Source organism: Corylus avellana, chromosome 3, assembly GCF_965113065.1.
Source record: "Corylus avellana chromosome 3, dhCorAvel1.hap1.2, whole genome shotgun sequence".
Taxonomy (NCBI): Eukaryota; Viridiplantae; Streptophyta; class Magnoliopsida; order Fagales; family Betulaceae; genus Corylus; species Corylus avellana.
In genome coordinates, this window is record NC_142492.1 from 28,817,270 (window position 1) to 28,842,787 (window position 25,518).

Here is a 25,518-nt window from a genome sequence, read left to right on the forward strand (position 1 = left end):
ATGCATTTAATCTTGGTTTGTCCCTCTACTTGCCACATAAGCATATTTTTCACTCTCTCCAAGAAGAAGAAGGAACCAAAAGACAAAAAAGAGATAGAAAGAAGAATATCAGCAATAATGCAAGAACCTGGGAAGCACTCCGGCTCAATAAAACAAAGAAAAAGCCCTCAAAACCTGAACTTTTGATGTTCTTTTGAAGAAAAATACAAGATTTTCCAAATTTTACTATATCTTACCCTAACCATAATGAGTTACTCTCGCTAAGATTAATTGCTCTCTCACTATCTATATCACTAAGGGGGTGTTTGTTAAACTCCCTCACATTCCCCCACATCTACCGCACTATTCACTTCATTTTTTTTCCAAAAAAATATTATTACTTTTATATCAAATCACTCACTTTTTATATCTAATCATTTACTTTTTATTACTATTCAAATAAAAAAATTACTACAAAACAAAATTTTTTACTTCTCAATACCACTTTTTCATTTTTCCATACCAATTATTATAATTATTTTTCTTTTTTTTTTTATCCATGAACAGTGTCCTGTAAAATGAACAGTGCTGGGGTGTTTAACAAACACCCCTAATTCCCTATCTAGAGCTTTAGGAAGTACTTTGGACCTGTGTATAGTGCTCCATCTACACAAATTGAATAATACTCTGGTTTTGCCGGCGAGCAAACGCCAAGGAATTGTTTGCATTCAAGCGAATTCGAATCTTAAACTTGATGGAATGTCACCAAGACCAATGCCCTTATCACTTGAGTCAACCCCTTGGGGTTTACCAACATGTTTTACCAACATTAATGTTAATTTGTAAGTTTGGGAAAATGAGTTACGCACATGAAAAACTTTCAATTTTTGTTTATGAATGTACCATATATATATTACCTTTATTCCCCTACATCTTCAACAGAGCAAAGAGCATGAGCAAATTATCTAATTATCCTTCACTAATGGCCAGTCGACTGTCATTTCTCAATGAGGCTGAGTATTTTTCTGCAATAGTCCTATTTATTGAACCAATTTGACCTAAACCAAGAATAGTTTTGACCACCCAACAGCAACTTTTTGTTTTTTTTTTTTAGAACCAAAACATGGACAACTATTTGTTTTGTGATTAAAGAAGACATGCAAACCATTGCATAGGCCATTGTGAGGCCTCCACACTACTGCTTGCTTCAGCCACAGTTTCACCACTTGGAGAGGCATGAGCTTAATGCTTACATAAATTAATAAACACACACATATACACATCTAACATATTTTACAAGCAATCCTAGCCAGCATCCTTCTGATAAAAAAAAATTGCAATCCCCATTCAGCATAATGAAATTGACGAACTGACAATGAAATATAGGTTTGGAAGAACTTGATCTGTATGATAAGGCCATGAAAGCATCAAATGGTGCCCTGTAGGATATTGTTTCTCATATAGGCACAACAAAATCTAGAGATTTATAACAGATCAGATCAAAGATACATATCACTTTCATCAACTCATCAACTTCAGAAAAGCACGTAAGCAGCTAAATTCATTCCTATTATCATTCGATCTCAAATAAACAAATAATAAAAACAACATTTCTTAACGTAGAATAAAAACAAGGGAATTAATCTCAATATCATAAGAAAGAGAACAAATAAAACCAATCCATAAATAAGTACTAACTAACCTATTGCCTCCACATTGCAACATTTATCCCAAAACCCACAAAAACCGCAGAAAACTTTCCAATTCTTCATCTAGCTCTCAGTACTCAGTAGCAGCCTTTGCACTCCGAAAACCCTTCTTCAACTCCGCAACTCTCTTCATAGAAGCCGCCTTTGACTTCCCTGGCACAGCAACCGCAAACTTTTCCCACCTCATCGCTACCTCTTTAGGAAACGTCTTCAATGCATTAAGCAATGCAATATCCTTCCCATTACTCTACCCCACCCTGCAATCACCATCACCACCACCACTCTATTCCATAGCCTCACCATTCTCCACCACCCTGCCATCCAATCCTCCATCCTCACCCTCAATTTTTGAAACCGCTAAACGAAACGGAGAGAGAAACATCGATTATAATGTGCATGTCTTTCTATATGCATACAGCATACCTAGATAATATGAACAATATTCTTCATTTGGAAATCTAGAATTCATAACTTTTATTCGGAGTCTTTTAAGTTAAGGTCGATATTAAGTTACTAACATGTTTAGGATATTAACTTACCCCCAAAACTTATTTAAGTAATACTAGAAACCAAACTTTTATCCCATCCTATTAATGTGCCAGTGCCGATCATCTTTTTGAATATATATATATTTTAAACAAACCCTATGGTCCAAAGATGTTTATGTTTTATACGAGCCTTGGATTCAATGGTTTTTAGTGACTGGCACAGTCATGTTTGATTGGTGAGTCACTACAAGACGTACATCATTAGTAACGTGGGCCACCTGAGGTCAGACTCAATCGGGCTATTAGTATTATAGATGATAGCATGTAATATCCAAGACACTGGTATTGTATTACAGGTCTCTCGGGACAGCGTCAATCCTACCAGGAAAGGGTAATATTTCGGGTAGACCATATAGAGTTGAACTATGACATGATTCTCATATTAAAACATGTATTATATTTATATTGCATCCATGATCATATTGATAAATTGGAACCTCATAATGCTGCATGTGATTTACAAACAACTAAGTTCACCATATAATGGTGTGTACGTCTTATGCATTGTTGAAAATAGTGTCCAAAACTCCAATTAATTGGATGGCATTTTGATAAATATTGTTTATTTTCTTATTATTATTATAGACAATGGGCATATACATTTATATTCTTACATGACATATATGTGTGATTGTGTATTATCTGATTATATGCATGTGAGATCCTTAAGATGCATTGTATTTGAGCTATGGTGTGAGTAAGAAAATTATCATACAGAAGATCATAGTCAAAGGCCCTTGCAATTTATAAAATCATTGTTCGTAATCGTAAATGGAATTGAGAAGACTATAAAATATTGAAATTCAAAGACCTATCTTGGTTAGGAGAAGCATGTTGGCTTCAGGTTGATATGTTGGGGTATTGACAAAGTTATGATGTACATTAAACAGACCATGTGAGTTATCATTCATTTATAAATGTTGTCATAAAGAATGATGTACGTGTATGACGACTTATAACATTTGCTCTAAATCCTGAGAAGTTCGTAAACTTATATGTGAAGTGTAGCTTACTTTAATGTATCAAAGAGTGAGACATGTCATCAATTGAAATAACCTCGATACATTTGGTAATCATATGTAGCATTAGGGAAACATTTGTTTCAAGAAGGAATCCAGATCCTTTGTTAAAGAACAAAGTGATAAGGAAAATTCTCATTTTTTAGATTTAATGGGAAAAATTATTCTAAAGCTCGGGCATGAGTGGTTCAGTAGGTATACTGAAACTTACATGTATACAAGGTGAAATGCATTCTCACAAGGTACATAAAGATAATAAGTAATTACCTTTTTTTCTCCCATCAACTACCATCCTTCACTAACACTTTCACCACCCAATTACCTCAAACTATCATTTATTTACCAAAACCTCTCGCCGTTAGGGAATCTCGTTAAATTAGATGGAATACTTTCTTTTTAAACAGGGAATCTCGTTAAATTAGATGGAATACTTTCTTTTTAAACGTTAAACATTTTTAATGGAATATATATATATATATTAAAAAAATTAAATTAAAAAATTAAATATTAAAAAAATTAAATTAAAAAATTAAAAAAATAAAGTTTAAGTTTTTATTTAATTTTTAATTTTGGTTTTTGATACTTTTTTTTAGTTGGATTTTTTTTAAAAAAAAAAAACAAAAAACAAAATTAAAATTAAAAGTAAAGTTTTGTTTTTTGTGTTTAATTTTTTAATTTTGGTTGTTGATTTCTTCTTTTTTGTTGGAACTGTAATATATATATATATATATATATATATATATATATATATATATATATATATTCAAATTCTGTAATTGATAAATTTTTATTTTTATAATTTGTTTAATTTTAAGGGTATTATATGTAAATTTTGTTTCTAAACTTAGGGTATTTGTGCCATTTCAAATTTTTAATGAGGTTGACTGACCGAATGAGAGTTTTGGTAAGTAAATGGTAGTTCGAGGTAGTTGGGTGGTGAAAGTGTGAGTTCATGGGTTATATTGATGGAGGGTGGTAATTCATGGGGAAAAAAGGTAATTACGCCTAAGGATAATCATGAATTTAAATCAATAACTCAAGGAAAAGAGGTTGTGAACAAAGTAGTAGTACATACACTTCGTTTCGACTATAGAATGATTTCATGGAGGGCTAACATGCAATAAATAAGTACATCATGACTATTAATTGATTAAATCAAACATACTTATTAGAGTATAGTCATAATCATTTAGTGGAAGTAATTGTGATTAAATAGAGTCGTGTGACATGATCGAGGTAGACATGGTCATAGGCCTATTGGAGCTAGTAATATATGTTTTTTTTTCTTTAGGTCCCTCCTTCAGCTATGTAAATTTACTAGGGGGATATCTTCCGTTCGGTCATGGCATAAATGGCCTAATTTACGCCAACCAACCAGGTGATGACACATCAGCTTCTTTTAACTTATAAAATGTAATTACCCACACTACAATATACCACCCCTCTTAAAATCAATCCATCGTTGCAAAGTGAAATCGAAAAACGCAGCCCCTGCTTGTTGCCCACCGAGGTGCCCACCGGCTGCCCACTGCCCACCGCCCCGCCCAGCAGGCCGTTCCCACCGCCCCCGCCCCAGCAGGCCGTTCCCCAGACCAGCAAGCCGTTCCCTTGCACCCACGCCCAGGCCGATCCCATGTCCAGCCCGCTGCCCACCGCCCAGCCGGCTGCCCATTGCCCAGCCGTCTGCCCACCGCCCAGCCGGCTGCCCACTGCCCAGCAGCCCACTGTTGGAAGTCGAAATAGCCTGAAATCGCTTGAAATCGGCTTCGAAATCACCTGAAATCAACTTCGAAAATCCAACGCCCCCAGCAGGCCGATCCCCCGTCGATCTGGCTGCCCACCGCCTAGCACCAGTAGGCTGCCCAGCCCACTAGCCTGAAATCGCTTGTTTGATCCCCTGTTGGAAGGCTCTTGGCTGAAATCGCTTGCCTGAAATCGCTTCTCAGATTTATTTATTTTTTTCCTGGTTATTTAGTTGCTTTTACATCAACTTGTAGTGCATGTGATGGAATTTGTGTAGTTGAGTGGATTGATGTTGTGGATTGATTTGTTGAGTGATTATAGGTACTGTGACGACCCACTTGATTGAAACGAGACTAATTTTTTTTTTTTTTTTTTAAACATTACCCACAACAAAGCGGATTGTCACAGTGGCATGGCGATACCGTAGTATGCCATGAACCCGTGCATTAACCTGTTTGCACAATATCATATGCCACACAGAGCTATATGCAACATCAGTAATTCATCAGAGTTTATATACTTGCAGCAGAATATAAATAACTTAAGATATAATATAACACATCAGAGCTGATTAATACATCTAAGTGATTAAAGCTTACATACAAAAGAATGGCTATACAAAAGTGTCACATGCGACACGAGCCATATACAAAATAACAATGTCTAAGCATATACATGTAAGCTCTACAAAAATGGGCTATTATCTAGTCCAACAAAATAACATTTGATGCAACTATGCTTCAAACGTTGTAGTAACCCAAATACATAGCTACTGGGTCATCCTCAATAATCCCCGCACCTGCATCAACATTAACCACATCGCCTGCACCACGGGGATCAACACCACCCATGATGCAGGCGGATTTGTGAGCCCGCCGTCTCCATGAAATAGAGACGCTCAGTAGTATAGAAATTACTAGGCTTTTCAAATAACCATCATTTGAAAATATACTTACAATTTAATTAGCTTAACAATAAAACATATTGATAGTCATCATTATCACAAAATCATATGCTATACATGCTCATGCAACATCATCTTTTCATATCATCCGTACATATACATATATAACATCATCTCCTCATAACATCCACCATGCATATATACATAACATAACATTATCTCCTCATAACATTCGCCATGCATATATACATCACATAACATCATCTCTTCATAACATTCGCCATGCATCTATACATAATATAACATCATCTCCTCATAACATTCGCCATGCATGTATACATAATATAACATCATCTCCTCATGACATCTACCACGCATGTATACATAATATAACATCATCTCCTCATAACATCCACCATACATATATACATAATATAACATCATCTCCTCATAGCATCCACCATACATATACATATATAGCATCATCTCCTTCATAACATCCACCATACATATATACATAATATAACATCATCTCCTCATAACATCCACCATACATATACATATATAGCATCATCTCCTTCATAACATCCAACATACATATACATATATAGCATCATCTCCTTCATAACATCCAACATACATATACATATATAGCATCATCTCCTTCATAACATCCACCATACATATATACATAATATAACATCATCTCCTCATAACATCCACCATACATATACATATATAGCATCATCTCATTTATATCATCCATGCTCATGCTATAAATGCTCATAGGCTATTTTATGAATCATTTCATAGAATCATACTCATGACATAAACATCATTTTATCTCATAAGCTCATAAAAGCTCATAGAAACCTTTCATCAAATATTTCATGAAACATTATTAAATTGGCAAATGCATCACAAAACACATTTTAAACCTTAAAATATAGTATCTTTTGCCCAGTAAGTAAAATACTTACCTTGTTTAGTTGAGTACCCTCCAGTGAACTCTTGACTCAACCGCGATACACCTCTCAAGCACCCCTAGCCGGAGCCCCTTCAAATTTCGTCACTTCCCTTTTCTTTTCTTTTTCTTCTTTCTTCTTCTCCTTCTTCTTTCTCTTTCTTTCTCCCAGCCAGCAGTACCCCTCTCTCTCTTTCTCTCAATCTGCAGCCCTTTCTCTCCCAATCTAGGCCATGTGTGTGGGTTTGTGGAAGGAGAAAGAGTGAGGGAAAATGGGAAAAAGGGGCTGCTGTGTGTGTGTGCGTGAATGAGGAGTGAGGGAGAAAGAAAGAAAGGAGGAAAGAAGGAAAAAATGGGGGGAAAAGTGGCTGCTGCAGGGGGCCCACCAAAAAAGCTTATATTATTATTATTATTTTGCATTTTTCTTTTAAAACCAAGGAGATAAGGTATCTCCAATGGCCAATAAAAATTTGACATGTGGCATAGGATAAGATTCTATTTCTATTATTCTAAATCATCTCATGTTTTATCTCATTAATTAATTTAGATTACTATGAAATTATTAATAACAAACTTAATAATTATCTTGGGCGTTACATCCCTCCTTCCTAATAAAAATTTCGTCCTCGAAATTTAGATCATACTTCACTAACATGCCCACAATTAAGATATGCTTTCAACTTTAAAGACATATACTTACATAGTAGTGTGAAGCATGTTCATACCTGGGTTCACTCAAACAAATGAGGATATCGCTCTCGCATATCCCGCTCGAGCTCCCATGAGGCTTCCTCGACATTATGGTTTCGCCACAACACCTTCACTAGTGGTATAGTCTTGTTCCTCAACTGTTGCTCCTTATGGTCAAGAATTCGAACCGGAACTTCTTCATAAGTCAAATCCGGTTGAATATCAAGTGGCTCATAGCTAATTATGTGCAATGGGTCATGTACACATTTCCGTAACTGAGATACATGAAACACATCATGTATTCCAGTCATACTAGGTGGTAACTCCACTCTATATGCCACGGGGCCAACAATACCAGTCACATGGAAAGGCCCAACATACCTTGGACGGAGTTTCCCTTTCTTGCCAAATCTTACAACACCCTTCATCGGCGACACCTTGATATACACAAGGTCACCAATCTCAAACTCAAGCTTGCGACGATGCTTGTCCGCATAACTCTTTTGCCTACTTTGAGCAGTAAGCATTCTCTTTCGAATTAGTGCAACCTTATCTTTTGTGTCTTGTATCATTTCTGGACCCAAAAGTTGTCTTTCACCGACTTCATCCCAATACAAGGGCGATCTACATTTACGCCCGTACAATGCTTCATATGGTGCCATACCAATAGTCGCTTGAAAGCTGTTGTTGTAAGCGAACTCAACTAATGGTATATATTTTATCCAATTGCCTTTGAAATCTAGCACGCATAGCCTCAACATATCCTCGAGAGTCTGAATAGTCCTCTCAGATTGTCCATCGGACTGTGGATGATATGCCGTACTAAAATGCAATTTAGTTCCCATAGCCCCTTGCAAACGTTCCCAAAACTTCGATGTGAACCGTGAGTCTCGGTCTGACACAATAGAAACTGGAACTCCATGCAAACGGACTATCTCACGAACATATAATTCTGCCAACTTCTCCAAAGAGTCAGTGATCTTGATTGGGAGGAAGTGAGCACTCTTCGTCAACCTGTCGACAACCACCCATATAGCATCTTGTCCACTAGGCGCCCTAGGTAACCCAACCACAAAATCCATAGCGATTTGGTCCCATTTCCACATCGGGACATCAAGTGGCTGAAGTGGCCCTGCCGGCCGCTGATGTTCTGCTTTAACAAGTTGGCACGAAGGACATCGTGCAACATACTCAGCTACATTACGCTTCATGCCACGCCACCAGAACTTCTTCTTCAAGTCTTGGTACATCTTGGTGTTCCCAGGGTGAATTGTATACCGTGTTTGATGTGCTTCGTCAAGGATTTCTCTCCTTAACTCGGCATCATTTGGTACAACCGTCCGGCCATCTTTGGTCTTCAACATACCCTCAGAGGTGATTTGAAATTCTAGGACTTCTCCATTCCTAGCTTCCTCTATAAGCTTTTTCAGCTCTTCATCATTCTCTTGTGCTAATCTGATTCTTTCTCTAGTTAACGGTTGCACCACCAAAGCTGCAAGGGTTGGTGATTCACCAACCAACGTACTATTAATTTGTACCACGGCAAATTGTTGCGCCAACTCATCAAGGGTTGTAGATGTATCAACCTCTGCATCACGGGATTTTCGGCTTAGCGCATCAGCCACAACATTGGCTTTACCGGGATGGTAAAATACTTGACTGTCATAATCCTTTATCAACTCTAACCACCTTCTTTGTCTCATATTCAGATCCTTTTGTGTAAAGAGGTACTTGAGACTCTGGTGATCAGTGTGAATCTCACACCACGCACCATAAAGATAATGCCTCCAAATCTTCAAGGCATGAACCACTGCTGCTAACTCCAAATCATGAGTAGGATAGTTCCTTTCATGATCTTTCAGTTGTCTTGAGGCATATGCTACAACTCTGCCCTCTTGCATTAACACGCATCCCAATCCCTTCCGTGACGCATCCGTATAGACTACATACCCAACAGATTCGTTAGGTAGAGTAAGCACAGGTGCTGTCACCAACCTCTGTTTCAGTTCTTGAAAGCTTGCTTCACATTCATCGCTCCATACATATGGGGCATTCTTCCTTGTAAGAGCGGTAAGAGGCCCTGACAAAGTAGAGAATCCATTAATGAACCTTCGGTAGTACCCAGCTAATCCCAAGAAACTACGAATCTCTCGGGCATTTGATGGTCTTTCCCATTCTACAATTGCTTCGATCTTCCTTGGATCCACTGAAACCCCATCTTTAGAGATCACATGTCCCAAAAATGCTACTTCTTCTAACCAGAATTCACACTTCTTGAGCTTGGCGTACAACTTCTTTTCTCTTAGCACTTCCATCACTGTCTTCAAATGCTCTTCATGCTTTACATGATTTGCCGAATAGACTAAAATGTCATCAATGAATACGACAACAAATGAGTCTAGGTACTTATGGAATACTCGATTCATCAAATCCATAAATACCGACGGTGCATTCGTCAAACCAAACGGCATAACCAAGAATTCATAGTGGCCATACCTTGTGCGAATAGCTGTCTTCGGCACATCTTCCTCCCGTACCCTAAGCTGATGATATCCCGATAGGAGGTCTATCTTCGAGAATACCGAAGCACCCTTGAGTTGGTCAAACAAATCATCAATTCGAGGCAAAGGATACTTATTCTTAATTGTTACCCGGTTTAATTCCCGATAGTCTATGCACAACCGCATAGAACCATCCTTCTTCTTCACAAACAAAACTGGTGCTCCCCACGGAGACACACTTGGACGAATAAAACCTCGATCTAACAACTCCTGTAGTTGCTCCTTTAACTCTTTCAATTCAGCTGGAGCCATACGGTATGGTGCTTTGTGAATTGGCTGAGCCCCAGGTACTAAGTCAATGGTAAACTCAACCTCACGGTCTGGAGGCAAATCCGTAGCCTCAGCAAACACATCTGGATAGTGACGTACTACAGGTATATCTTCTAGTTTATGTTCAACCTTGGACTTAGCTAACACATAAGCCAAGTAAGCTTGAGCACCTTTCCTGACATCCCTTCTTGCTTGGACTGCTGAGAGAAGTGGTGGAGTAGCTCGTACACTAGACCCACAAAATCTGAATTTCTCATTACCACTTGTATGGAACACTATTTCCTTCTTCCGACAATCGATCTTGGCTCCATACTTTGCAAGCCAATCCATACCAAGAATGATATCGAATCCAAGCATCCCAAACACCGCTAATTTAGCCGGTAGGGTCCTCCCTCCTACAAGAATAGGACAATTTTCTACACATTTCCTACATGTCACTGCACTACCAATAGGTGTAGACACACTTATGTTTTGCTCTAGTGATCTTGTACTCAAATTACATAGCTTCACATATGTAGATGAAATGAATGAATGTGTGGCACCCGAGTCAAACAATACACAAGCAAGGTTACCATACAAAGGAATAGTACCTGTGACGACATTGATGTTGTTCCCTTCAGTTGCAACTTTTTCTGGAGTAAGCGAGTAGACACGTGCCTGAGCAGGTCGCTTGGGCTGAAAACTGGCGGCTAGTGCTTTTTGACCCTCTGTAGTACCCATAGGACAGTCCTTGACGTAGTGGCCAGTCTTCCCACACCGGAAACAGCTACCAGTCCCTACCCTGCATACTCCATGATGAGGCTTACCACACTTGCTACAGGGGTGATTCTTCTGGCTTCCATAGCTCTGAGGAACACTTCTCTTCATAGATGCCCTTGAACTACTACCACCCACAGCTTGCCTCTTGGGTGGAAACGCAGTTTGAGGCATTGATCTCTTCTTTTGTACATACTCTGCAGCTACTTCCTTAATAGCTTGCTCAGCTCTCATGGCGGTGTGTACAGCCTTCGGGTATTCCTTGATTTCGAGGATAGAAATCCTCTCCTTGATGCGCGCAGATAAACCATCTAAGAACTTTTCAGCTTTGGCCCGTTCATTAGGGATAAGAGTGGGGGCATACCTCGACAATTCCATGAACCTTGTGGAGTATTGGGAGACAGTCATGTTGCCCTGGGTGAGGGTTAGGAATTCCTTGGCCCACAGCTGTTGTTGGACACGAGGGACATATTGATCGTAGAACTTCTCTTTAAAGTGCGCCCATGTTATTGGGACATCATCCCCCAACTGTGCTTTCAGATGGACCTTTGTGGGATCCCACCACTTGGATGCTTCACCTGTGAGTTTCAAACCCACATACTCTACCATCTCTGCATCGGTACACGTAAGGGCTACCATCAACTTCTGCGTTGTTTCAAACCAGTAATCAGCTTCCCTAGGGCCTTCATGCCCTGTAAATGCTTGTGAGTTGTGCTTAAAGAAGGTCTCTGAAGGACACCCTTCTCTTCTCTCCTGGCGTTGACCATTGGCCATAATCTCAGCCATACAACGCGCTACCTCTGCCAAGGAGTGTGCTATCTCAGGAACACCCGGCGGTGGAGGAGGAGGAGGAGGAGGAGGAGGTGGAGGGGGAGGTGGAGGTGGTGGAGGTGGTAACCTTTCACCACGATCCTGTATAATCCTCAGCCTCCCATAACGACGTGGGGGTCGTCTCGGTGGCATCAGTCTGCGAGATTATGCAGGTCAGTGCAAAAGGAACCACATAGACAACAACAAATCGCAAATATGCACATAAAGCAAATCTACGATACACCCATACAAACAAAACAATCATAATCTCATAAAAGTTTCAACTTATTAGATTTTCTTGAAACCTTTAAAATCCCTATAGCTCTGGTGTTATTCTTAAACTAACACTAGACTCAACTTTATGAACCTAGCTGCTCATGATATAATACTCACTATGGTAGCAAGTTCCCTAAAGAACTTGGTACCATTCGCTCTGATACCAATTTCTGTGACGACCCGCTTGATTGAAACGAGACTAATTTTTTTTTTTTTTTTTAAACATTACCCACAACAAAGCAGATTGTCACAGTGGCATGGCGATACCGTAGTATGCCATGAACCCGTGCATTAACCTGTTTGCACAATATCATATGCCACACAGAGCTATATGCAACATCAGTAATTCATCAGAGTTTATATACTTGCAGCAGAATATAAATAACTTAAGATATAATATAACACATCAGAGCTGATTAATACATCTAAGTGATTAAAGCTTACATACAAAAGAATGGCTATACAAAAGTGTCACATGCGACACGAGCCATATACAAAATAACAATGTCTAAGCATATACATGTAAGCTCTACAAAAATGGGCTATTATCTAGTCCAACAAAATAACATTTGATGCAACTATGCTTCAAACGTTGTAGTAACCCAAATACATAGCTACTGGGTCATCCTCAATAATCCCCGCACCTGCATCAACATTAACCACATCGCCTGCACCACGGGGATCAACACCACCCATGATGCAGGCGGATTTGTGAGCCCGCCGTCTCCATGAAATAGAGACGCTCAGTAGTATAGAAATTACTAGGCTTTTCAAATAACCATCATTTGAAAATATACTTACAATTTAATTAGCTTAACAATAAAACATATTGATAGTCATCATTATCACAAAATCATATGCTATACATGCTCATGCAACATCATCTTTTCATATCATCCGTACATATACATATATAACATCATCTCCTCATAACATCCACCATGCATATATACATAACATAACATTATCTCCTCATAACATTCGCCATGCATATATACATCACATAACATCATCTCTTCATAACATTCGCCATGCATCTATACATAATATAACATCATCTCCTCATAACATTCGCCATGCATGTATACATAATATAACATCATCTCCTTATGACATCTACCACGCATGTATACATAATATAACATCATCTCCTCATAACATCCACCATACATATATACATAATATAACATCATCTCCTCATAGCATCCACCATACATATACATATATAGCATCATCTCCTTCATAACATCCACCATACATATATACATAATATAACATCATCTCCTCATAACATCCACCATACATATACATATATAGCATCATCTCCTTCATAACATCCAACATACATATACATATATAGCATCATCTCCTTCATAACATCCACCATACATATATACATAATATAACATCATCTCCTCATAACATCCACCATACATATACATATATAGCATCATCTCATTTATATCATCCATGCTCATGCTATAAATGCTCATAGGCTATTTTATGAATCATTTCATAGAATCATACTCATGACATAAACATCATTTTATCTCATAAGCTCATAAAAGCTCATAGAAACCTTTCATCAAATATTTCATGAAACATTATTAAATTGGCAAATGCATCACAAAACACATTTTAAACCTTAAAATATAGTATCTTTTGCCCAGTAAGTAAAATACTTACCTTGTTTAGTTGAGTACCCTCCAGTGAACTCTTGACTCAACCGCGATACACCTCTCAAGCACCCCTAGCCGGAACCCCTTCAAATTTCGTCACTTCCCTTTTCTTTTCTTTTTCTTCTTTCTTCTTCTCCTTCTTCTTTCTCTTTCTTTCTCCCAGCCAGCAGTACCCCTCTCTCTCTTTCTCTCAATCTACAGCCCTTTCTCTCCCAATCTAGGCCATGTGTGTGGGTTTGTGGAAGGAGAAAGAGTGAGGGAAAATGGGAAAAAGGGGCTGCTGTGTGTGTGTGCGTGAATGAGGAGTGAGGGAGAAAGAAAGAAAGGAGGAAAGAAGGAAAAAATGGGGGGAAAAGTGGCTGCTGCAGGGGGCCCACCAAAAAAGCTTATATTATTATTATTATTTTGCATTTTTCTTTTAAAACCAAGGAGATAAGGTATCTCCAATGGCCAATAAAAATTTGACATGTGGCATAGGATAAGATTCTATTTCTATTATTCTAAATCATCTCATGTTTTATCTCATTAATTAATTTAGATTACTATGAAATTATTAATAACAAACTTAATAATTATCTTGGGCGTTACAGGTAGCAAATCCACAGTTTTCTCATATTTTTAGTCTGGGTTATTTTGTTGTTTTTACATCAATTTGTGGTGCAAAAATGTGATGAATTTGTATAGTTGCAGTGGATTGATGTTGGCTTTGCAGTGGGTTGATTTGTTCAGTGGATTGATGTTGGCTTTGCAGTGGATTGTTTTGTGGATGACTTTGCAGTGGATGAATTTGTATGTAGTTTGAAAGGAATTGCAATTGTAAAATTGCCAAAAACGTCAGCCAAAAATGTAACTGACACAATACAACCAGCTACTGCATAAAGCCGCATTTTTATCATTCAAATTGAAAGTCCCTTTACCCACAACACGGTTCTGATTTCCCAACAAACTTTCTGCAGAATTCTATCCTCAGAGAGAGGATGGTTCCCAAATTGCCACTAAATATTATAAACTGAGGAACCCCAAGCAAGCTTACAAAACACAGCCTTCAAAAACTCTATACCTTCCATTTTTTTTAAGCCTTGACTAAGAATCTCATCCCAGCTCAAAGAAATGGAACTTCGGTGACATCACATCATCACCTCCCTCCACAATCTTTTACTAGAGTTACATTCAAAAAATAAGTAATCCCTGCTTTCAATGCAGCTTCTACAAAAATAACATTTTGTCTCACCTTTAGCCCTCATTTCAACAATCTTTAACGAGTGGATAAGCAGTACTTAATAGCCAACCATAAGAACAATGAGTTGTTAAGGATAGCCATAGAAAACCAAATCAGTTTATTCCAATCCACCTTAGGTAACTTCACTCTAATAGCATCCCAAGTATCCTTGCTAGAAAATTTATGAGTCTTAGAAGGCAACCAAATAGGAGCATCATGGGAGCCAATTTGTACATCCGGGAGCTTGCATTGTGTACCCACCAAATCCTCAAACCTAGCAGGAGCCCAATTCCAATCACCTCCTGAACGACACTTTCTCCTTGAGTCATAGATAACATGGTAACCATATATGTCAAAAAGGGACCCCATCCGGATGCCAAGAGTCCAACCAAAGAAAAATCTGACTACCATCCCCAATCATGAATATCATTAGAGGTTTTGCAATCCCCCTAAGTTTGAGAATCTTCCTCCAGCTCCAAGAAGCATTTTGAGGAATTTTTATCAATCAAAAACACCTCCGCTTTATCATATTACATTTAATCCAAGCAACCCAAAGAGACCCAAATTTAGTAAAAAGGGTCCAAATGTGTTGAGAATAGCAGCTCTATTCCAATCCACAAGCCTCTTCAACCCCTGCCCACCTACCCTTTTAGGGACACAAACAGAATCCCAAGACACCTTAGCCTTTCCAAAACTCTCCTCATTCCCATTCCATAACTACCTATTAAATTTTTTTTCAATAGCTTTAATCACCTTCTTCAGAAGAATAAAGATGTAAATCCAAAAATATGTATAGAATAGAGAAAAGAAGCTGTAACCTGCCAGCAAAGAAAAGATGCTTAGCTAACCAGGAGTTGAAATGGAAGCATAAATCTATATTTTTTTTGATAAGTAATAATGCATTAAAGAGCGCATACACTTAGCCACAATTTCACCATACACATCATATTGCCAAAAATGTAACTGCCAGTACAACCATTCAGCTACAAAAAAAATCACACTACAGAGAATGTAACTGCCAGTACAACCATTTAGCTACAAAAAAAATCACATTATAGACCACTACCACTACCACTACCACTACAACTTCAAGGAGGTGATGTTGTCTGCACCAATGTCAATAGTAGATGAATCCACAAGATCTTGAGACATGGCAAACTCAGTTGCATAGGGATACTCCATAGTTGGCAAAATGTCCTATAAATGATTCACAAAAAATGAGAATTATATAATGAACCAAAATTACTTTGATAGAGGATATGATATAATAAAATTTACCTCTACTAAACTTTGATGATCCATCACCCTTAAGTTAGCTGCCCTCATATTGTCCTCTCTTTTTCTTTTTGATAAGGTAGCTGCCCTCACAATATTCCTAAAGAAAATAAAAATTTAATGTGAACTAAATCAAAATGCATTTTAATGTAAATTATTGTAAATCTCAAAATACAAATAGAATACCTTGCTTGCTTATGGGAAGGACAATTGGTTCTCACATGCCCTGTTTGCTTGCAAATGGTACATGTTCTTTTCTTGTTTTCTTTTGGATTTTTTTGTCGCAAAGATTTTGGTTTTCCTCTACAACGAACATGTACAGGATCTTGCAAAGTGAATGTAAGGTTTGATAGTACTTGACTGCTCAACACATTACCCTCGACGTTACCTACATCATCATCCTTTTTATCTTTATCACAATCACCATCCATTGTGAGAAGCTCTTGATGAAGCTTTTGTAAACCAATGCGAAGATGTTCAGATTTTCTTTTTGATTTGCATCCCGCTTCTACAACTTCATAACATTGCATCATTAAGGTATTTCTCATCAATGTGGAATAATCTGGTTTTCCTACTTGATTATCATCAATAGAAATGCCATGTATAATGCGACTCTTAGCATTGATCGTCCATCTTTCTAAAACATAATGTTGGGGAATAGTGTCCACCAAAGATTTCTTCAAAAAAATTTGAAGAATATGCCTACACAGAATTCCAACAAATTCAAACTTATGACATGTACAAATAGCTTTCTGCTCAAGAACTTCAAATGCAACTTCATAAAATGGACTTTGTCTCCCATGTAAGGCCACCCTATATATCTTCATCCCTCCTTCTTCCCGATGTTTAGATAAGTAGTAATTTTGACTATTAAATAACTCTTCTTGAAACATCAAAAAAGACTCTCTTGTGTAAACCTTTGCCGCCTCTACTTCCATCTTGTAACATGTTTTCAAAATCGGTCTAGAAGATTTTGTCTTGACATCTCTTTCTTTCTCTTTAAAGTAACGTGCATCCAGGGCTTTTTCATATTGATAGACAAACTCACTCACCATTGTGCTTGAACGTACATAATCTTTAAAAAATTTATTCATACTTTCACTCCTTTGAGTAGTAGACATGCCGGCACAAAATGTGGTTCGCAAGTAAGCCGGAATCCACTTTTCACGTCGACTATAAATATTTTGCAACCAATCATTCTCTCCCAAGCCATACTTACATATAAGTTCACTCCATTCCATCTCAAACTCTTCAATTGTGATTGTACTATGAATACAATGTTGAAAATCTCCTTGGAAAGATGGATACTTATTATATATATGAGCCAAATGTTCAGGAACTTTCTGTAAAATATGCCACAAACACAATCTATGAGTGGTATTCGGCAATACCTCTGCAATTGCCTTACCCATAGCTTTGTCATCATCTGTAATGATTGTAGAAGGAGCACGTCCAAGCATTGCCTCAAGCCATGTTTTCAATAGCCAAATGTAAGATTCAGCGGTTTCATTTATGAGCAAAGCACATCCAAACATCATAGATTGGTGATGATGGTTAACTCCAGTGAAAGGAACAAAAGGCATCTTATAACAATTTGTCAAATAAGTAGCATCAAAAGTAACAACATCTCCAAAATATTGATATGCAGCTCGTGATCTAGCATCTACCCAAAAGCAATTGCCCATGCATCCATTTTCATCCACTTGGATTGCATAAACAAAACCCGGGTTTTTGATTTGTTTCTCGAGAAAATAATTATACAATTTTTGTGCATCTCCCTCTCCAAAAATAAGTCTTCTTTTATTGCTCAAGTAATTTTGAACATCTTTAGCAATACAACCAACATTATGATCACCACCAGATTCTTTACTCAACACCGACATTATTTTCCTTGGAGCTACACCGGACTCATTGAGTTTATCTATAAGACACTTTTGGGCACTTGTTACCACTCTATGTCCACGAAGCAAACTTGTACTTCTAGGAGAAAGGAGGTCATGGTTATGTTTAATTACAAGCTTACATACAATCCATTTTGACTCCACTTTCTTCAAACCCATAAGTGCTTTACATCCTACCCTTGTTTCTGCGGGCTCCGACTTTGTATAAATTTTATTTTGACAATTTTTATGACGAAACCCTTCCCTTGAACAAACATATTCCAACGCAATTAATGACTTATCCTTCGATAGTCGAGTATGATTTTTGCGAATGCTAAAACCTACTCGCCTTGCATAAGCATTATAACATGCATGAGCATCTTCTAATTCATCAAATTCCATACCAAGACATGGTTCCACAGGACCATTACACAAAGGTTGCTTCAAATTACTTTGGTCTTCTACCACAACTTGTTCATCTTCAATAATCTCATCACCACATGAGATTATCTCAAATTCTTTACTATTAGCACTCATTCTAGTGACCCTGCAAGAGGATAACAACCTACTTTAACATAAACAAAAACAAAAACACAATCACAACCACAACCACAAACACAAACATAACATATATTTATTGTAAAACTCCAACAATCAGTGAAAAGGGAACCTTTAACAGCATCCTAATTGATATCCTTAAAGTTACATAAAAACCATTTTACACTTCCATACTCTAGATGACAATAATACAAATCATTTTTGAAACAGGGGAATACTACACACAAAAAATTGGCACTAAGGGCACAAAAAAAAGGGACACTAATACTACACAAAACATTTTTCAAACTAAAGTTACAACCCCAACTCAAAACACATGTAGTAGTAATCACAAAATTTCTCAGAACTCACGGGCAGAGGACTGATTTTTTCAAATTCCCTAGGGGCCGGAGCAGTGGTGGTGAATCGTCGGAGTAGTCTGGCGGAGTGGGCTTGGTGGAGCTGGGCGTGGGCGGAGCTAGGTGGCTGGTTGGTGCAAAGCTGAGCGGCGTGGGCTTCGCGGGAGGTGGCGGCGTGGGCTTCGCGGGGAGGGGGCAGCGTGAAACCAACGTGAAACCAAGCTTCTCGGTGAAGCTTGGTGTTTGGGTCTTTTTCTTTTTTTTTTTAGCATTAGCTATGTGGGTTATTATCATGTAAAACCAAGTTTATTTTATATGTTGAAACATAATGAGGTGGCAGCATTTGAGTGGAAGGCAGAAAACTCATGTTTTCTGCCTTGACCGTATAGCAGCAGCACTCATTTACTAGTATTTATATTAGGCCTTAGTTATATATTTATTTACTAGTGATAATATTTTATTTAATAAAGGATAAATATATCATAAGTCTCTGGGTCAACACGTCAAAATTTTTATCTCCCTAAGGTTTTTTTTTTTTTTTTTTTTCAAAAATTTACTTCTTGGGTCAATCGAAATGCCAAGAAAATCCATATCGTCAAAATTTTTTAACTGCCGTTAGATTGGTTGAAACGCATCATTTTGCCACATCAGCATAATAATTTATTATTAATTTAATTTAAAAAAATTTAAAAAAAATTATTTATTTATTTTTAGAATTAATTTTTAAATTAAATTAATAAAAAAATTAATATGCTGACATGGCAAAACGGTGCGTTTCAACCAATCTAACGGCAGTTAAAAAATTTTGACGATAGGGATTTTCTTGGCATTTCGATTGACCCTGGGAGTAAATAGAGAGAATTGGGTTTAAGGAATTAAATAGAGATATTGGCTCAAAATTGAATTCCTATAGGCATAAGAATTAAAAGACTACACTAACAATACTAAAACCTTCAAACATTAAACAAGATCAACAAATCCCAAATAAAACTCAAACAAAAAATAACATACTTTTGGATTCAAAATAGTCCAATAAACATAACTTGAAAACTTAAATACACAATAGTACAAATCATTTAGTAAAACGCCCATGATTAATATTATTCCACAATGACAAAAAATATATTATTGGAAACAAGAGACATTTGAGAACTTCTATGTAACAAATCTCAGTTTCATGCATTACTTTAAAAAGCCTCCTTTGAACCTGAAACAAAGCATGTTGTAAGTTTGCAATGCAATTGAATAAATAAAATGCATAGTGAAGTATGTGGAAATACATCTTTTTTGTTAAGTAAATAGAAGGCTCATTACATGAAAATTGTGCCAAATTACAAAGTACAAGCAAAAAATAAAAAAAATAAAAGCCATTTACACTTGTGGTACTTGTAGGCATTTTCATTGTTAAAAATTTTATACAAAGCTATTCACAGTATTCATTTACCGGTAGAAATGGAATTCACTAAACGAGAACTTTATTCATTCAATTCAAATAAAATTACTCTATTCGGTTTTTGTTTTTTGCAATTCATACATATTTGTCTTTGAAAACTAAATTAATCCAAACATTTTAACAATTCTTAATATGTGAAAAATGATATATTTGGAATTGCGTTAAGTATTGAAATTGATAATTAAGTGCTCCATAAATTAGGAAGGTTGTATAAATTAACTTCTATTACAAGTTAAGATTCTTGTAAAAGAAACAATGTTCAACATTTCGCGGTGAATAAAAATAAATATTCATAATAAACCTTTTATTGTCACCTTCAAAATTAATAATATACAATTTAAAGATGCATCTTTTATGACGTTTAAGAATATTAATTAGTATTTACTGCATATGGATATGTTTTTCATGCATGTATGTATGTGCATTCTTTCAATAAACATGGTATAGGGAGAGAGTAGTTAGGAAATCTTTACCAAATCTAAAATTGGAACTCATGACTTGTGTGAGTAGTACTTGACATGCGTTTCGTAACAGAGTTCCAAACAAGATGCAAAATGCATTATGTTATGACCATTCTAAATGTGGTGAATCCAGCAATTAGATAGGCAACCTTCAAAAACAATTGATAGCTTATGATTGTGGGTTGGGAGGAGGGAGGCTTGAAAACCACCAAAGAGACAATAACCATAGTCACCTTCTTGTTCATGGCTTGACTTAAATTTTTCCTTACAATTTTCAAATTTTTTTGTAACGCAACTTTGCAATGTTAGCTTTGGCTCATGATTCTCTGGCTTCGGGTTTGGCTTTTGATGCTCTAGCTTTGGGTCTGGCTTTGGTTCTTGCTCCTGATGCTCTGGGTTTTGAGTTTCATCAAGTTCAGGGGAATAAGAAATCATGATGGAATTTGAATGAGCGAAAGATGTAGAGTTAAGGTAATTGGCTTGTACTTTGACCACAATAAGGATACACAACTCTATGATAACCACCATAAGTATTTTGATAAATTTTGTAGCCATCTCTTTCTCCGATATTAGAAGGCAAGGCTTACAAGCCTTTTAGCCCTTTTATAGGAAATTGAATGATAAGGCACTCTTGGAATAAAAATACTTTAGTTTAAAAATTGATTTGTTCTTGCATCAATTTTATTCAAACAAATTTTTTTTTACTAGTTTAGTAGTTGTGATTTTTGAAAGTATCTTTTTTTCAAATTGAATGACTTTTAGTTCAAGTAATACTTTTTGGTAGGAACCACAAGGATTTTTTTTTTGTTTTGTAGGCTGAGTCCAAAAGATTTTGAAGAGAAATGTTTTGTTCTTCAGCTTCAGTTAGTTGCTTCAGGAGTTCCTCATTACACTTCTTTCTAGCATCTGAGCAGTTTCTGACAAGGGTGTCATGAGACACAAGATAATTGCTGCTTTTCACTGATCCTTCATCTGAGTTTCCTTCATATGATTCACCATCCATACCTGCTAATAGAGAATCACTGAGCCTTGAATAGTAGCAAAAAATGTCATGTAGACAACTTTCTTCTCTTTTTGATCATCGAAGTCATTCTTCACTCAAAGATACATTCATGGCGTTTTCTTTAGCATTCTTATGGTTTTCATAGTCAGCCTTGATGTGACCAAATCCCTAACACTTGAGCTGGCCTGGTTTTGTAGGCTGGCGAAGTGCCCATCACCCTAGCTCAGAACACATCTTGCCTCAAGTATGGAGAACACCTAGATCACAATAACATATGTTATACACAAATTACAATCACCTCATCTCGCTACGTCAGGTAACCGCTAGGCCACGCATGATAACTTCCTCAATATTCACATAAGGGAAACTACCACAGTTGCACCAAAGAATAGGTGGGAGTCTCAACAACCCTATTAGAAAGAGGCGGGAATTGTAAGTCTATAAATGAAGAGGAGGCTTGATCAAGGATGCTCAATTTTCCACTTATCTATAGTTTGTCGTTTTACCTTTATTCCTTTATTTTCTTGTTAATTTAAGCATCAGAGGTGATTCCGCTTTTTAACTCCTTTGTTTTTCTTGTAGGCCCATCTTCTAAGTATTTGGTGTGCGATCACTGTATCAATACAGTTGGCTAAAAATGAAAAAATAATAATAATAATAATAATAATAAAAAAAGGTGAAGGGTAGGGGCTTTGTGGCTATGTTATTAACACCGTCAACAGACTTGGACCCAACGGAACTTGTGTCTACTCCTGAAACTCTTGCCCTGCACGGTGCTTGGGGAAGGGGTAAACTACCAGAATGTGCGAGGAGCATGAGAAAAGTAGAAGCTTGTCACCAATAACTTGCGGCACTTGCCTCCCGTACCTATAACTCTCTCTCTCACTTGGATCTAAAAACCTTACACCATACAGACCCCATTGACCGATCGTTGAATCCTTTGGCAACATGGGCTTGATCAAGAGCACCTTCTCATTCCTAGTCGGCACGGTGTTCGGAGTCTACGTCGCCCAAAACTATGCAGTACCCAACATCAAGAGGCTCGCCGGCACTGGGCTTTTGATAGCGCAGCACATCGAAGAGACTTATCGGAAGCCGAAGAAGAGCGACAGGGACGATTAGTGCCATATTGACAATGACGTTTAGGACCCAGGTTTTATTTTCCTTTTCTTTTGGAGAGAACTTCTTGTTGAGGGGTTGTTGCGGAAGTGACAGTCACAAGATTTCGATTCCAAACTGTTTATGGAAAATTAAACAATTTTTTGCCTTTTGGTTCCAATTGGAATATGATTCAATTTGTGTTGTTTGAATCCATTCATTTCCCCCCTATGAATTCCCAGCTACAGAATGGTTTGTTAGCAAGTTAGTTACTTTTTATTTACATAATCATTTATTTGATTGCCTGGTTATGGAATTGGATCGAGCGTATTAACTGATCTGGTAGAAAAGAAAATGGATGGTATGTGAGCATTGTGAATATTGATTCTCCACTTCAGGTGTTTACTCATAAGGCATCCCATATAATTCATTATCGAGCATTCGATTATGCGGGTTTTAGTGTCTTTCGAACCCTTATGAAGGGAAGATATGTTGTTCATTTAGGTTATTGAAAGGGAGCAAAGTAGAGCTGTTGGGCTTGAGGTTTGAGGATAATTTTAATTATTACTAAGTAATTGAATAACAGGTCAGGTTTCAGGTACCCTGTAGTTGGACAATTGGTAGTCACTAGTAACAACACATTGCAGGAAGCAATGTGAATGGAAAGCAGTTGTGATTCATGCTACAAAAACAGCCATTATTATTGATACCGTGAAAAAAATGAATATTAGCACACACCACAGGTGCCACAGTAATATTTGGCATGGATGAATGATGTACCCTTTCTTTTAAAGAACTTCTTTGAGGTTTCGTGCTTGTCTCCTTATGGTGTTCAGTGCCTTGACTAAAGGAGCCATGTTAATCATGCTCTTGTTGACGTAATCGTATCATGACTTCTGTAAGCTTCCTTGCCAATAATACTTAAGTAGAACACAAATTAATGAGGTTAAAACTGTATACTTGATGTTGGATTGGTGATCCTAACCATATTAGCATGTAGCATCATTATTCTTACACTATCTCATGGCGTAGACACTCCAGAGGGTCATGCTCCCCTCCGACGTTTTCTTGTTGGGTATTCTTTCCGTGATTCGAATGTTGGTTATTGTCAGGTGGGTTTGCTCCCTCGTAGACCTGTAGAAAGTTATCTTTGTGCTAGTATGGAGTTTGTTTATTTATAATGACATTATGCATCAAACACCTGTTACTGAAGTGTTTGGGTGAAACACGATATGTTACAAACTAATACATTCAAAAGTATCTCACATTTTGTGTATTTCACAGCCCCAACGCAAGTCTTGTTCCAGATTATAGCATATATAGGATTATACTTTCAAATAAACTTGTTCCTGAATCATTTTGTGTCTACAAGATACATGTTGATCTAGTTTTTTGAGTATATAGAAAAATTAGTGTTAATGACATTATGAATCTTGCTTTGAATTCGATTGCTTGCTAAGTGAATTTTCGGTTCCGAATTACTCAACAAGCTGACTCCATAAATTCCTTGAATTCCAATTCCAATCCCCTTTCGCAAAGGTAAAATTCCCACTGTCACTGTTCCACCGAATGGATCTTTCACCGGAACAAAATTGATCAGTTGCTCTCTCTCAAACTCTATTCAATCTCGTTTTGTTAGAATCTATGCCATGTTTCTTGAGATTCTATAGTTGAAGCTTTGGATTCTGATTGTGATTTTTGGGGTTTCTTATGCTTTTCCTGTTGGTTGCCTTACCGTTTGTATCTGTACTCAGTAGCTATATTTGGATTTATTCATGATTTATTTAGGGTTTATCAGTTTGTGCTTGCAATCAACCGTTGTTTGTATAGCAAAAGTCTGTTTATTCTCAGCTCCTTTACTGGTTTCACTTTACTTTTCCATGTGTTGTCATATATGCATGTATAATTCCAGATATGCTGGTTGCTAACAACTTATCTTGGATGGAGCTAAATACCTGTTTGAATTGGTATAGTTTTGGCAACATTAATGAAAAGAATTGTCTGGCTTTCATGTCGACGAGCACGGCTGAAGCTCTACAAGGGAGTGCAAGCTCAAAAGCTTACAAGTTTGATCAAATTCAGGTAATTTTAGTGGAAACATTTTGCACGTGTTACTGGTATAGAAATTATTGTTCTGAATTATCTGTTATTATATCTGAAATTGATTATTTGAGAAAGGCACTTCTTGTTGTTGGAAATGTTTTTTGTATTATCAGCTCGTTAAGATAATTGTCTTTGTTGGCGCTTTTAACTTGTCGCATTGACAAAGTGATGGTTTGGGCTTATGCTGGCTGTCTGATGACTTTAGGTACTGCAAGGCTTAGA

The 25,518-nt window shown here is 37.2% G+C and overlaps 1 protein-coding gene and 1 pseudogene across 1 annotated transcript; one reads left to right on the plus strand and one right to left on the minus strand.

Annotated features, from left to right (window-relative positions):
* Positions 1-16,207: 16,207 nt before the first annotated feature.
* Positions 16,208-18,705, minus strand: LOC148587061 (protein FAR1-RELATED SEQUENCE 5 pseudogene; annotated as a pseudogene).
* Positions 18,706-22,820: 4,115 nt separating this feature from the next.
* Positions 22,821-23,457, plus strand: LOC148587062 (uncharacterized). The gene has a single exon (XM_088514915.1). The coding sequence runs from the start codon at positions 23,044-23,046 to the stop codon at positions 23,215-23,217; it is 174 nt and encodes a 57-aa protein (XP_088371041.1). The 5' UTR covers positions 22,821-23,043; the 3' UTR covers positions 23,218-23,457.
* Positions 23,458-25,518: the final 2,061 nt, after the last annotated feature.